A 15,441-nucleotide genomic window follows, 5' to 3' on the forward strand; every position below is an offset into this window, starting at 1 on the left:
TGCCTATTACTATCAAGAGTACCATCATTGTCCAGGCTTTGCAGCCTAGGTGCTGTCACTCGTCATTCAACCTCTGGCCAAAACCTGTCGATTTTATCTTCGTAATATCTATTGCATATGCTTCTTTGTCTCCTCTGACACCACCAAAGGCCCTTTGTCACTTCATGCCTAGACTAGCTGGTTCGTCTGCTTGCCATGTGTGCCCCATTCCAGTCCATCCTCCATTCAGCCACCAAAGTGGTTTTCCTAAAGCTTAGATCAATCTCTTTCTCTCTCTGTCTCTTTGTCTCTGTGTGTCTCTCTCTCTCCCCGCCCCCTTTATCTTGTAAATAGCTTATTCATATATAGTTTTACCTGTTGTCTCCCCCATGAGATTGTGACCTCCTTGGGAGCAGGTACTCTTCTTTTGCCTTTCTTTTTTCTTTTCTTTGTGCTTAGCACAGTGCCTAGCGCTTCATAAATACTTTTTGACTGACTAGTTACTTGTAATATAAAGAATGAAAGTTTTTATGTGTATTCAGAGTAATAATAGTGTTTTCTTCACAACAACACTGAGGTTTAAGTGGTATAAGAGGCAGCATCAGAGTCAGGAAGACCTGTGTTCAAGTTACTTGCTGGGCGAGTGAGACCTTGGGCAAGCCGTTTAGTATCTTTCTTTCTAGTATGTCATTTTATAGCTGTTGGTGGGTTTGTTTGGTTTTTTTTTTTTTTTTTTTTTTTCAGTTTAACAAACGTTAATTAAACATTGATATACAAAACTACTATATTATCACCCTTAAATTATTTGTGCCGAGTGATGATTTCAGCAAAAGTTGATTTCAGCTATTTTCTTTTCAAAAATATAGGTATGAAATGCAAGATGCTGGAATTACTTCAGACACAATGATGAAGAACTTCTTCTTTGTGCCTTCTTGCATTCAGCTGAGTCAAGATAACAGCAGCTTTTCCACTGAAGCTTAAAACAGGCATTAACGCTTCCTTTTAGACCTGAAGTTGCAAGTTAAGCTTGTCTGGTCAACATTCCAGTGTGGAAGAAAAATTGAACAATCTTAACTATTCACTCTCCAAAACTTGAAACAAATTAGTAATAATAGCTAATTGGGACCAGGCAAAACCAGCTTACAACTACAATTCTTTGGGGTGAAGTGGGAATTAGATAATGTGTCCAGATTTAAACTTACCAGTTGTCCAACCCCTAAGCGTTTAAAATAAAATATGCAACAAAATGGATGACTTAGTGGAGATGGAAGCCCATCACTTGGGTTCCCCATTATAAACCGTTTACATACAAGTACACAGTTTTTATACTAAGGATTCCTGTTAGAAAGTCTTGTAAAGTTATTGTCTTTCGCTCAGATATATCAGATGTCAAGTGGAAGACCAGTGTGACTTCATTTAGATATGTTTAGTGTATTTAGAATGTGTAAATTTGTGCTTTGAACTGTAGTTTAATAAATGTAAAATTGCATCATAGTATTTGTTGTATTTGACCTGACGTAACCCTTGTATGATTGCAATAAAATTTTGTGTAGATTTTACTGTTTTTTCAGGCTAAAACTTTGGGAAAGGGGCTAGTTAGCAAAGGTAGTTTTGAAATAGATGTGTATATGACTGTTTTGAAAGTTATTTTTCTTTAGCCCATTATTTCAAGTTTAGTTTGGCAGTACTTTAATTTTTTTTCAATTATTTAAGTTTTCAGTAATTTAAGTAAAATAAGTTTGATAAATCATTGTGAATTTCAGATTCTTTACTGGAAAGTTGACATGTAGTTTGCAATGTTTATTAAACATAGTATGTTTCTTTAACAATTCTAACACCAAAAATGTTAAACCTGCAAGCCCAACAGTAATAAATAGGCAGCTGTATATAGATACAATGCATGTAGTACCTTAGACATACAAGTACAAGTTTATTGGCTGAAATGGTAATATATGCTAAATAGCAGAGTAGATGGGGGGGGAATAAATTGCAAATAGTTATGCATATCAGTAAAAAGAAGGGCTATATCCATCTTCAAAAATCTTGATGCTCTTTTGCACTGGATATTTAAATTTTTAATTGCAGGAAAGCACACTATTAAGTTTTTCAACTGCAGTAATAATTAGGAAAAAAAAATTTAAGCTGTTCCCTTAATTCTTTGTTACTTTCAGTGGAGTTAACATTATTCTTTTAATTCTTGTACTAATTTGATTGGGGTTTTTCTTTGTTTATCCTTGGCCTGACAGTGTTTAGTCAGGATTTGCAATGTTCACTGCTAATGTTATTATTAATTTTAGTTTTCAGGATTGAAATAGTAATGAAACAAGGATCATTGTTCCTAACTTATCTTTTGCTCAGGTGTGGAATTTCTGCCTCCCAAGTGGAAATATAACTTCACATTGGTGCCAACTGACAGAAAATCCTGACCTGTACTTAATGAGTTAGGAATATAAATATTAAGCTGGTTTTTACACTTGTGCTTCAAAGCAGAAAGAGATTGATCATGATTCTCCAAAAATTCAACCTTTGAAACCAATAGGGTGCATTCACTGCTTGATACTTTGTGATTTAATGAATGCCTATTTGAACTTAATATTGGGGCTACTAAAATTTAGGATCCTAGCATGCTGGTGTGTCATCTTAATTGTATTTGTGGGGGTGACCAAGGCTAAATGTAGGATTTTATGCAAAATTCAAAATTCTAAACTTACCATGCAATATCCTTGGAACTCAGAGAGATGGAGGAATTGCTTCCCTACCTCCTTTACATGTCATGCTTGTTTGTGGCCCAGAAATGCCAAACTTCTGCAGCTTCGAGCTCATTGATCACTTACGATAGCTTCTAAGTTTCACAGCGTATCAGTTTTGCTGTGAAGTCTGTAGAAGATTTGTTTTATGTGAAAATGAAAACAGCTCAGAGCTGTATTACCTTGTGAATGATATGGTAGTAACTTCAGGAGATGTCTGTATTGTATTTGAAGACTGTTTGCCATAAAAATCGAAGTTCTGAACCTGTGTGTTCCAATTTGATATGCTAAAAAAAAAATACTGAATTAATGTTACTATCCTTTCTGTTTACAATATTGTAATCTCAATTCAGAATTTAACTGAATATAAAAACATGATTTCTATATAGTAAATTGAACTGTAAAGGTAACCTGTGTGTGATTCTAAATACACACCCTAAAGTTTTTTTTAAGTCACCTTTTAATCCTAATGGCTTTTAATGTGAAGTTGAAGTTTTAAATATCAGCCTTGGTATGTTAACTTCTAAGCATTCTTCCAGAATGTTTTCTTATGGTACAATTAACGTTTGCATTAGATTGTTATTTAAAGAGCTATGACAAGTTTAAGCTGATGAAGTACTTAAGATCAGAAAAAAATGAATGTTTTGAAAATATCAAATAAAATCCTGCTTGCAATAATGTAAAGATTTCCTAGGGCCACATAAGTTGTCACCACATGCATATTAAGAGAGAAACATTAGCATTTTATTGATTCCCAACACTTGCTATAACTTGGTGTTGCAATACAGGATTAATAGTAGATTTATATAGTGTCTTAATACCTATAAAACTGAAAATCCAAGAGTAAAAACTGACACTTGTGTACAAGTTAAGTATTAAAAGCATTAAATCATATTCTTTTTTGGGTAAAATTTAATATGATTTCCCCCTGAAGTTATTACAAGCATATAGAAGTCTGTAGCCAAAAGACAATATTTCAAGACTTCGAAAGTGAATCGTACTATAGTTTTTTTAATTGTTGCTACAAATTGATTGGAAAAGTTTCATTTCCATAATTTGAGTAAGGTATTTTTTTCTCTGTACCTCCAAACTAAGGCCTTTTAAATTTCTTCAGATGAGCATTTGGGATACTCATTTAAAGCATGCTTAATAGTTTGGTCAGTAAGGACACTGCGAAGAATCTCATAGGCCCTTTCTAGTCCAACCTAAGAATCCCCTCTACAACATGCTGATAGGGAGTTGCCCAGCTTCTGACCTTTTTTCAGTCTAAATTCCTTTACATTTAATACTACTTATTCTGTCATTCTTTCCTTGACTCCTTTATAGCAATGTTCTTGCTTCATTATCTTACTTCTGACTATTCACTCACCATTGGTCCTTAAACATGGCATGTTTTTCAAGGTTCTGTTCCTAAGCCCTCTTACTTTATTCTTTTCCAGTTATGGATTCAGTTGTCCCTGGTTCCAAATTTGCATATTCAGCCCCGTTAATTTGATTTTCAGTCCTGAATTTCCAACTGCCTCCTGACCATTTCCATATGGAATATTCTGCTAGAACCTCAAACAGTATATCCAAAATCCTTTTCTCCTCTAGCTCTCAAAACCATTTTGTCTATGGTGCCACAGCTTTCCAGTGATTTTTTTTTTTTAACTCTCCATGGCAAAGCACTATGCAAAACCATTGTTCATTGCTTCTGGGGTAAAATACAAACTACTTTTACCGGAATTTAAGGGCTGCCACAATATGGCTCCAGCTGTATGTAACGAATATTACTTCCAGGGAAATTTCTCTCATCTCTAAAATATATGTATCCTTTTCATCTTGGCCTTTCCAAATCACTATTTTCCTTTCAGATGCCTTTCATTCACACATTTCTAATTAATCTGTGCCCCTACCCTCGCAAGTTAATTCTTCAACTATTCCTTGAGCTCTTGGAGTTTTCATTTGTCCTGTTGCTCCTTACCACATCTGTGTATCTGTTTTCCCCATCCCAACTTAGTTGTATGTTCCTTGAAATGTAGAAAAATAGGTCCTTTTTGCCTGCCTGATAAGTATTTTGGGAGAAGTCTTAGGTAACTATGGGGGTGTGGAGTCTTGGTAGATACCTATGCAAGCTTCATTTAGGGGTATTACTAATGGTAGCTTTGCTCTGCATAGTCGTGGATTGCTACTTCCACAATATAGTGTCCTATAATTCACTACTGGACACATGAAGCATTTGTCATGGTCTTTTGAAGACTCAGCTCTGAGTTTAAGGGGTTTCTAACAGTGGTTTGAAAAGGTCTCCACCCTTTGGGGTTCTTTATAGCACTTGGCAGCAGGGTGTAAGAAGTTTTTATATTTTAGACCATTTAACTTTCCCATTTTAATCTCAAGCTCTAAAAAATATGGGAATCTACAATACTTGGTACTATTTTTGGTTTGAAAGAGAGGTGTGAAAAGATGTGATTTTAGAATTTGCTGTAGAGAGATTAAAGGGGAGGTAATTTGCCGTAGTGGATAGGTCTAGATTTAAGTCCCACTTATGGTGTGCCAGCTGGCAAGCAAGGGCAGCCAGTACCCCAAATAAGGGGGAGACAATTTATGCTATTCCAACATTGAAGGCAATGGCACAAGTGAAAATTTAGGGGAAAAGTGATTTTTTTTTGGTTGGGTGTCAGGGGGGAGTTGAACCAAGATCATTGGTGCAATAGAAAGTTCACTGAACTTGAAGTTATCATAGGAACTGAGTTTGAATCCTGATTTTGAACTTGGTCAAGTCACTTATGTGGGCCTCCGTTTCTTTATTTGCAGTGTAAGGGATCCGTTTTAGTTGTAGCTTTAAGATGCTATGAGTTTGCAAAAGATGTTTTTGATTTGTCTTAGAAAAAAAGACTTAAGTAGTCACCTAAAATGAGGAGTGTCATGTAAGTTTCACAAAGTACCTAACTACCAAAAAAGCTATGTGAAAATGCAGTATCCCTTTAAAATTAGTCTTAACAAAGCCTTTTATAATATTGATGCTGAAGAAGGCATTTTCAAGAGTAAGAATGGTTTTTCTGACTGGAGAAAAAAATTCATTTTGTACCCTTAAGATTTGAAAGAGAGGTCTCCACAGAGATAGTTTAGTCCAAATTTATATCTGAAGTATGAGAGTCCTCTATGATAATATCCTCGACAAGTCATTTAGATTCAAAGACCTCCAGTGGTGAGGAAGCCATCTATTGAGGCAACCCATTCCACTAAAAACACCTGTATTTTTAGGATCTTTTTCCTGAATATTAAGCTGCAGTTTGCCTCTGCAGTTTATTTGGTCCTAGTGTTGTATTCAAAGTGAAAGGTAAAAATAAGTAATAATTCTGTATGAGAAACTTTAAAATACTTGAATGCTATTGATGTTCCACCCAAGTCTTCTGTAGGCTAAATGCCCTTTGTTGTTGGTTGGGTTTTTTTGTTGTTTTTTTTTTCCTTTTATTTCAGTTGTTCCTCAGGCTATTTTGGGAAATTACAATGTATGGTGGAAAGAACACTGCATTTTTGTTTTGTTTTAACCATTTTTTCTCCTTTATCCCATTCCCCAAATGAAAAGGAATTTAAAAACAATGTAACAAATTTGCATACATAACCAAACAAAATAAACTCCCATGTTCATGTCCAAAAATGTGTTATTTTGCATTTTGAATCCATTTCCAGTCTAGGAGGAGGTGATGGCATGGATCTTAGTCCTCAGGATTCATGGTTGGTCATCATACTGGATCTTTCAAAGTCGTTTATCTTTATAGTGTTAATGGTATACGTTGTTTTGGTTCTGTTCACTTCACATTAGTTCATATACGTCTTTCCAGGTTTCTTTGAAGTCTTATCTTTTATATGGCATAATAACGTGACAAATTTGTTTAGCCAATCTCAGATCAGTGGATACCCCTGTAGCTTCCAGTTGTTTGCTACATGAAAAAGCTTCTATATATTTGTACATACATATACACACATGTATACATATGTTTGTGGGCTTTTTTTAGCATGTGAGTCCTTTTTTTAATATGTTTGAGGTGTAGGTCTAGTAGTGGTAAAGCTGAGTCAAATGGTATGCATGATTTAGTATTTTATCATACGTAGCTTCAAGCTGCTTTTCAGAATAGCTAAACAAATTGCTAACTACCCCAGCAGTGCATTAATATTCCTCTTCTTGTCCTAACATTTGCCATTTTTTTCTTATTTGTCATCTTTACCCATCTGATGGGTACAAGATGGAACCTCAGAGTTGTTTTAGTTTGTATTTCTCATTGATTTAGAGCATTCTTTAATGTAGTTGATAGTTTGGCTAATTTCCTTTGAAAACTACTAATTCTTCTATCACATGGGACAGTATACCTTGTTGGTCATAAACTCTTCTTCCTTCCAAAGATTTGAAAGGAAGTATCTTCTCTAATATCTTTTTGAGGTGACCTTTCATACCTGGATCACCTAACCACTTAGAGTTTATTGTGGTTTGTTGTGAGAACTTGGGTTTTCTTTGAGAACAATATATTTTACTTGTATAAAGATCATATTTTCTTGTAATTTTTGTTTCTCTTCAAACTAGTCAGGAATATCCTGTGTTTCCATACTCCCTTGGGAATCCAAAAGGTCCTGTGCCCTTCAGGTGTTGGTTTACTTTCCTTTGTCTTGCAATATTTATTCATAGATGTTAGATTCATTTATCTGAAGGCCATGTTCCCTTCTGTTATCTTCCTTGTTAGTTTTATCTACCTATGCTTGAGGTCTTTAATTGAATTTTCTTCTTTTTAAGATCTTTGGTAATTTCAGTCCTTTTCCCCTATCACTCATTTTCTGACTCCTTCCTCTTAATGGTGAGCTTCCCAGACCTTAAACTGTCTCATCTTTCCCTCCCATGCTGGGGAATTTGCATGTTACTGACCTCAGTTTCTGCTCCAAATGATTTCTGGAGAAACAATTGGCCACAGCTACATGCCATTCCCCTTAAGTCATCTAGGTGGCACATTGACCATGGCACTGGTCCTGGAATCAGAAAGACCTGAGTTCAAATATAGCCTCAAACACTTAATAGATGTATAGCCTTAGGCAAATCATATAACCTAGCTTCCTCAGCTGCAAAATGATAATGCTAATAGCACCTACTTCCAGGGTTGTAGTAAAGATCAAATGAGATAATTGTAAAGAGCTTGCTATAGTCTCTCCCATATAGTAGGTTTTTAATGCTTACTTCAGGCCTAGTGGAGTGCTACATATTGATGCAATCAGTTCATTATGGCACAGAAATTTCTTTGTCTCTTACACAATTCTAATTTTGAAAAGGTTTGAGAGGTTGGAAAACATGCTCAGTCTTCCATCTTGGTAATCATGTAACCCAGATAAAACAATTTTTGTCATAATCCTTGGTTGCTGGGGTCTTTGGATTTATGAAATATTGTGCTACTAGGTTCTTTTACTTTGTTTTGGACCTAATTCTGTTGATAGACCTTTTTAAACCAGTGCCAAATCTAAACTTGTTTTTTTAATCCCAATTTAAGGGTTTGACCTTGGGCTAGTAAATCACAACCTTCCATCTGCAAAAGAATGAATTTGGACTAAATAATCTCTAAGGCCTAGATCAGACTCTTAATTTTATTATCCTTCTGTTCAACTTCCCCAAGAAGGATGAGTTATTAATCTGCATCCATGGATTTCCAAACAGTCCATGAGTAGATTTCTGGGGGTCTATGAGTTTGGATGAGGAAAAGCATTTTTTCCTATGCAACTGGTTTCCTTTGTAATGCTATGCATTTTACATATTTACAAACATTCTGAATAGGGATCCATGGGAAGAAAGGAAGTAAGCATGTGTTTCCTAAGTGCTTAATATATGCCAGGCATTGTGCTAATTATATTACAAATGGCTCATTTAACAACCAACCACCCTAGGAGGTAGAACCTATTTATCCCCACTTTATAGTTTAAGCTGAAACAAAGGTTAAGTTACTTAAGTCCAGGTCAGGGTCACACAGTATTCAGGTTTGAATTCTGGTCATATGCTTCACCAAATTGCTAAATATATGTGTCATGACATAAGGTTAAGAATTGCCCAGGTTTCAGCTTGTCACTGTTATTTCTGAATAGAGCAAAGTACTATAGGACAGTTAACTTTATTCTAGACCCTATATTTCTGTTAATACATCAGACTCTTGACATAATTTAGTTTGCAGTCCCCAAGTTACTATTTTAATTATTGCTTTAGCCACACTACCCTAACTGTACTTAAAGCAGTTAGTTTTTCTTTTAGATACAAGACTAATACTTTTGCATGTGTACTCCCATGGATCTGAGATCTTAGAGGCATTTCAGTGGATCACAGCTGTTCCAATTCCACAATTCACCTCATGATTTGCTTTGGAGTTTGTTGGGTTTTTTTAAATTTTGTATTTTGTTTTTTACAAAACAAGTGTACCAATGGAGCATGTGGGCTGTTTATCAGTTTCTCCCTCATGTTATGGAATCAGACCATGTTTTTCATTCATAAATATTTTTTGGCAATATGCTCACTTTTTCCATGTGCCTCTCTTGCGCTTTGAGTGGCCTTCAACTTTCATTTTTTGGATGCAGTATTGTTGCACAATTCAGAATTCAACTAAGCATTTATGTAACAGGCACTGTCCTAAGCTGCCCTAGCATTTCAAAGAAAACACAAAAACAGTCTCTGCCCACAGGGAGCATACATTCTAATGCTGTGACAACATGTACATAGATACACACAAGATATATACAAAATGCAAAGTAACCTTAGAGGGCAAAGCGCTAGCAACTTGAGGAACCTAGAAAAAATCTATAGAAGGTGGTCATTTGGGCAAAGTATTGAAGTAAGCCTGGGTTTCTAAGGAAGAACATTCCAGGGATCTGGACAGTCAGAGCAAAGAGGACAAGTTAGTCTAGACTAGAATACTTGGAGGGAAATTGTGTAAGAGAACTGAAAAGGTAGAAAAGGGCCAGGTTATGAAGAGCTTTAAATACAAAACAGTTTGTATTTGATCCTAGAGGTAATAGCTGCTGAAGTTTATGGAGCTCGAGGGTCTCATGGTGCAATGCTTGCTTTAGGAAAATCATTTTGTCTGCTCTATGGAAGAGAGATTGGTGTGGGGAGAAAAGTGAAGATCAAATAAAAGGTGATAACCTGAATTAGAATAATGAATGGAAAGAAGAGGAGTGAGCTGAGAGATGGAGGGCCTGGGTAATGAACTAGCAACTGATGGAGTGAGAAGAGATTTTGAACCTGAGTGCCTGATAATGGTAGTACCTGCAATAGCAAAAGGGAAATTTGAAAGGTAGGTGGCACATAGTAGGCGATTAATACATGTTTACTGACTAGAAGATCCAGCACTGACAGGATCCAGATTTTGATTGAGGAGTGGGCACCTAATGGTAGCCATCTCTAGGGCAGGGGGAAGGGAGGGAAGAAAAAGACATTTACACAATAACTATCATGTATTTGAAAGGAATAGGAAGTTGTACACAATATATTTTGCAGTTTCATGTGCAATCTTTTATTGTACTATGTTATGGAAATACTTGCTCCATAAATTAGAATAAATTTTTAAATGTTTAGATATAAAATTTTAAAAAATGAGTGGGCACCCAAGTAGGAGAGCCAAGAAAGTAACATCAGGAAAACCCAATAAGGAGAGAGTATCCAGGAAGAAAAGGTGGTTAATGGTTTTGAATTTGGTAGGGAAGTCACGAAGGATGAGTATTAAGAAAATGCCACTGGATTTGTCAACTAAGATCACTGGAAGTCATATGGGAAATGATTTAGAAGAAAAGAGAAAGAGGAGGCTTTGAATGTAGATAATGTTTTCCAGTTTAGCTGAGAAGGGAGAAAGAGCTAGTGGGGAAGGTAAGATTTAATAAGAGTGTCTTCGGAATGGAGTCTTACTTAGGCATATTTATAGGCAGCAGAGAAGGAACCTGTAGAGAGAGATGGAGTTTGAAGACTAAGAGAGAAGAGGATATACAATGATGGGGATAATCTGTTCAAGATGGGAGGGGATGAGATCAAGGGTCAAACTTGGCAAGAAGGGCCATCTCTTCACAGTGACTGAAAAGATGGAAAAGGTCTGTGAACCTTTTTATAATACATTTCGTCATCAAAGACAGTAGCTTTCATCTTAATGTCACAGTCCTGAATGTACTTTGGGGGAGGTGGAAATTGGAACCTCAAAGTATGAGTCATCTTCACCTGAGAGTTTTGGTTGGGGATGGGATGCTGTGTAAGCTTGAGAAGTGGAAAAGCCCTGTGGTGGGTAGTGGGGTAGAGAACTGATTAGGGAGCAGGATTTCTTTGCTTCAGTGAGGGTCCAGTTGAAATTAGATAATATAAATTTATGGTGTACATGTACATAATCACAGCATGGTTTTGTGACTTCTACCTCTGTAGGAGAAAAGGAGGTAGATGATAGGAATTATACTGCATTGGTGTTTGGAAAGGAGTGAGTGATAATAGGGCCAAGGAAGCAAGGGTTCAAGAATAGAAGATGTAGATATGTTGAAATGATTTACGCAGGCATCCAGAGTAGGAAGGGTTGAGAGTGTAGCCAGAGGTGATGGCAAGGAGAAACTTGGAGTCATTAAAAGAAATTTGTAATTGTCCAAAAATAAGCCAGCCTACTCTTTTTCTTTTTAAATATTAGACCCAGTTCATTGTCCAATATGTAGTACCCATCCAAGATACATCCATGCCTGCGTGCGCACACACACACACACACGCACATATGCACACATGCACATATTCCTGGTCTCTTAAATATTAAGAATTAGAATAATCAATAAGATGATATCTTTTATATCTTTCAAACAATCATACAATTTCATTGTATGTATACAAGGCATCTCATATGAGAACCTTTAAAGCATCATTTTGCTTTAAAAAGTAAAATTCTTTTGTATACCCAAGAAAGAGGATCAAGCTGAAAGGAAAACGACAGAAAAGATGGAAAAGATCTGTAAAAAAATGTTTATAGCCAACTTTTCATCATCAAGGGCAGTAGAACTACCACATTTGGATCAACATCACAGTCTTGGATATGCTTCTTAAGGAACTAAAAATAGAATGGAAAAAACAAAAACGGGGAAAAGCAGCTGGACTAGAACAAAGTATATACAGAGGAAGTCTGTGCTGAAGGCAGTGCAGTTATGAGGGCATTGAGGGATTGAGACTCAAGCTATCTATCTGAAGAAATGGAGGACAGCAAAGTTGTGCAAACTCAAACCATATTAACAACAAAAAGCAAAGGCACCAATAACCATCAACCCATATGTCTACTTTTTCATTTATTTCAAATTTTTATGTGAATATACGTATCAAGAGTATCCTTGATGAAGTTATTAGAAGGAAACAGATCTTAGCAAGTAACATTTCATAATAGATTATACCTTTGCCGTCACAAAACTGACTCAGAGATAGGTACAATTTTGCTCACTTTGATTTTTTTTTAATCAGACCCATGATTTCAATAGTGTAGAGGCATTCCCTCTTCTCACATAGACTAGCACTTTCTCTGTAATTTACTATCTTAGAAAGTTGCTTGAGGCACTGAAAAGTGATGACTTGCCCAGTGCCACAATGTTAACATTTGTCACTGGCAGGACTTGAACCTAGGTCTTTCTAACTCTGAACCAGCTGTTCATAGCCTATGTTAAACTTCATCATATTACATTTAATCCATTATACCAGTCTGTCAGGATTTCTTTGAATCCTGTTTTCTGTTGTTTGGTCCTCCCCACCCCCCACTTAATGCATTGGTTTTCTTAACCAGGATTATTTTCATCTGGCAATGTGAAAAAATACCTATACTTTCATTGATATTATCAGGTCCAAGGACAAAAGTCCTGTCACTTTCCACTAATCATCTCCCTTTAGGCTAACATGGATCCATTAAATTATCATTTTCATTTGGTTATTCAATCCATTCTGAACTTACCTATTTTCACCCAATCCAAATTTCTCCATCCAAGAATGGCATGAGAGGCCTTTAATCCTTGCTGATGTGAGAAATGTGGTTTTGGGGATCACTGGACTTCCCCAAATTGTGAGAAACGTGGTTTTGGGGATCACTGGGCTTCCTAGGCAGGGCCAAAGTCCTGAGGAAGAACCCTGTGATAATCCCTAGGGAAGACTGTGCAGACCACAGGACTTCCAGAGGAAGACCAAGTGGTAGCCCCCCCCTTAATCCATGGGGATCACAGGGCTCCTAGGGGTCAGACCCTCAGGAGGACCCAAGAGATGGCCCCTTAGGACGGCAGTAAGATCACAAGGCTCCTGAGACAGGGCTGGAAGACCCAAGTGATGTCCCCTTAAGAGGGCTGTGCAGACCACAGGGTTCCCCGGGGGGGATCCTGAGTGGTAGCCCTCTTTAACACCACAGTGGGGATCACAGGACTCCCCAAGGCAGGGTCAGGAAGTCAGCCCAAGATGAGCTTCCGCTGCTCATTGCTTTCCTGGTTTAGGGGACAACCATTCCCTCCACTCCTGCTAGAGCTATGGTTAGTTTACATTCTTTACCTTTTACAAAGTTTTCCTAGGTTTATATAGGTAGGATATATAGTTTATATAGGTAGGATAATAAGGATACAGAAGCAAAAGTGAAGTTAATTAGATTTTCCTTGTCTTAGTTTAGGATTAATCTACATTCTTTTACTTTCCCTACCTTCCCTCTTTAACATATGCAAATCAGTAGGCCTGGAGTCTTGACCGAGACCAGACCCTAGATAAGCTTGAACTGGTTCAACCAGTTTGGTCTCTCTAGTTCCCCTGACTGCCTTCTCAAAAAGCATACGCATGCATACAAGCCCCTGACCTCCCACCTGACCAACCTTGAGGCCTGGTTTCTGCTAAAGCTGGGGTGGGGGAGGGGGGGGAAGTACACCTTTAGTTCTGTGAAAACAAAACTCCTCCCATTTCTTACACTGAAATACAAGTATGTCTATGGCTTTCTCTTTATTTGCCAATTGTGTCACTGTAAAAAGATATGTCAGTGTGACATGACTTATTATTTATGGTTTTAGCTTTTATTCACATCTTTCATTTTTGTATTTTCTTTTCCAGATAGGTCCTGTTCCTTCCCTTACCCATTGAGCCACCTCTCATAAGAAAGATTTTTAAAAGAGAGGAAAAGCATTAAAAAATCAAATCAATACTCCATGTCTTATAAAACATATATGTATATATACATATGTATATACACATATATATATATATATATAAATATAATGTTTCACACTCATAGTCCTCCCACTTCTAAAAAAAATGAGGAAGTTGCATTTTCTCAATACTCTAGGGCCAAGTTTGATTATTATAATTACGCTGTTCAGTTTGGGTTGGTTTTTGTTGTTGTTGTCGGACTTGTTTGTACTTGTTGTGTGCATTTTCCTTATTTTGTGTATTTCTTTATCAGTTCATATAAATCATCCCATGTTTCTCTGAATTCTTCATATTATTTCTTACAATAGGAATATTCTATTATATTAATGTACCCTGATGGCATGACTTCTTAATTATGTTGACTGATAGTTAGAATGGCTGATGCTATTCCCTTTCTAAGCACCCTCAAACCATCTCTTTAATGACTTTTAATTTTATTGGGTAAAGAGCTCACTGTCTTATAGTTAAAGGATCCACCTTGCCCTTTTTGAAAATTGGCACAATGTTTATCTTCCTCTAGTCCTAGCATCTCTTCCACTCTCCAAGATCTTCAAAAATTACTGACCAATTTTGCATTAGTATGCACAAGTTACTTTTTAAAAATATGCTGGGATGTAATTCATTACTATTGGGTGACTTGTGTTCATCAAGGTAACCTATTACTTTCTCACCATTCCTTTGTTTATCTTGAATTTCAGTTCCCTGTTCCTCATTTTTGCTCTGTCCTTCCCATTCTTGAGAGCCTCCCATTCTTCTTTAGCTTATGCCCCTTTTGGAATTCTAGACAATGGGGAATCGTACCCATAAATTCCTTGAAATCTTCCCTCCTAAAGCTTTAGGCCCACATTGTTGTTGTTCATTTGTTTCAGAGGTATCTAACTCTTTTTGACCCCATTTGGGGTTTTCTTGGCAAGATACTGGAGTGATTTGCCATTTCCTTCTCCAGCTTATTTTACAGAAGAGGAAACCAAAGCAAATATGCTTAAGTGACTTGCCCAGGGTCACACAACCAGTGTCTTAGGTCAAATTTGAACTCAGGTCTTCTTAACACCAGGTGTGGTGCTCTGTTTATTGTACTTTGCCACCCAGCTGCCCTTGGGGCCACAGTATTTTCATCCTTTGAACTAGGAGTTTTCCTTTCCATACTAATGAGATCAGAGTCCTGACCAACTTTCCCTCTCTGCTCCCAAGCGCATATAAAGTGCCTTAGGGTTTACGAAGAACTTTCCCCACACCAACATTGCAAATGAAACAGAAAATGTTCAAATTTCAGGATGAAATTATCGGGAAGACAAGAGTTTCTCAGTCTCCACGTCACCAGGAGAGACCTCCCCTACACATTCAAAGAGTTGAAATCTTCCTTCAACTATACCTTTGTGCTGATATCATGATTTGCATAAAGAACTTATCCCACAAAGTCCTCTTTCTCATCAGGCAGTCTATAGTATAATCTCCCTGTCTCCCAGCTCTTGGGAGACAATCTCCTTTTTGTCTCTCCCTCTCCATATCCTCACCCACATATTGAGCTATACATCTTAACTCAGGTTC

General features: G+C 36.9%; 1 protein-coding gene across 3 annotated transcripts in view; it reads left to right on the forward strand.

Moving 5' to 3' along the window:
* Nucleotides 1–3,620, forward strand: part of AZIN1 (antizyme inhibitor 1) — a 34,641-nt gene extending 31,021 nt beyond the window's left edge. For all 3 annotated transcript variants that reach the window (XM_036749814.1, XM_036749806.1, XM_036749819.1), the window contains one exon: nucleotides 846–3,620. In XM_036749814.1, the coding sequence (XP_036605709.1) occupies nucleotides 846–960 (115 nt within the window). In that variant the 3' untranslated portion in view covers nucleotides 961–3,620. The remainder of the gene's footprint in view (nucleotides 1–845) is intronic.
* The last annotated feature ends 11,821 nt before the right edge of the window (nucleotides 3,621–15,441 follow it).

This window comes from Trichosurus vulpecula, chromosome 1, assembly GCF_011100635.1.
Source record: "Trichosurus vulpecula isolate mTriVul1 chromosome 1, mTriVul1.pri, whole genome shotgun sequence".
NCBI lineage: Eukaryota > Metazoa > Chordata > Mammalia > Diprotodontia > Phalangeridae > Trichosurus > Trichosurus vulpecula.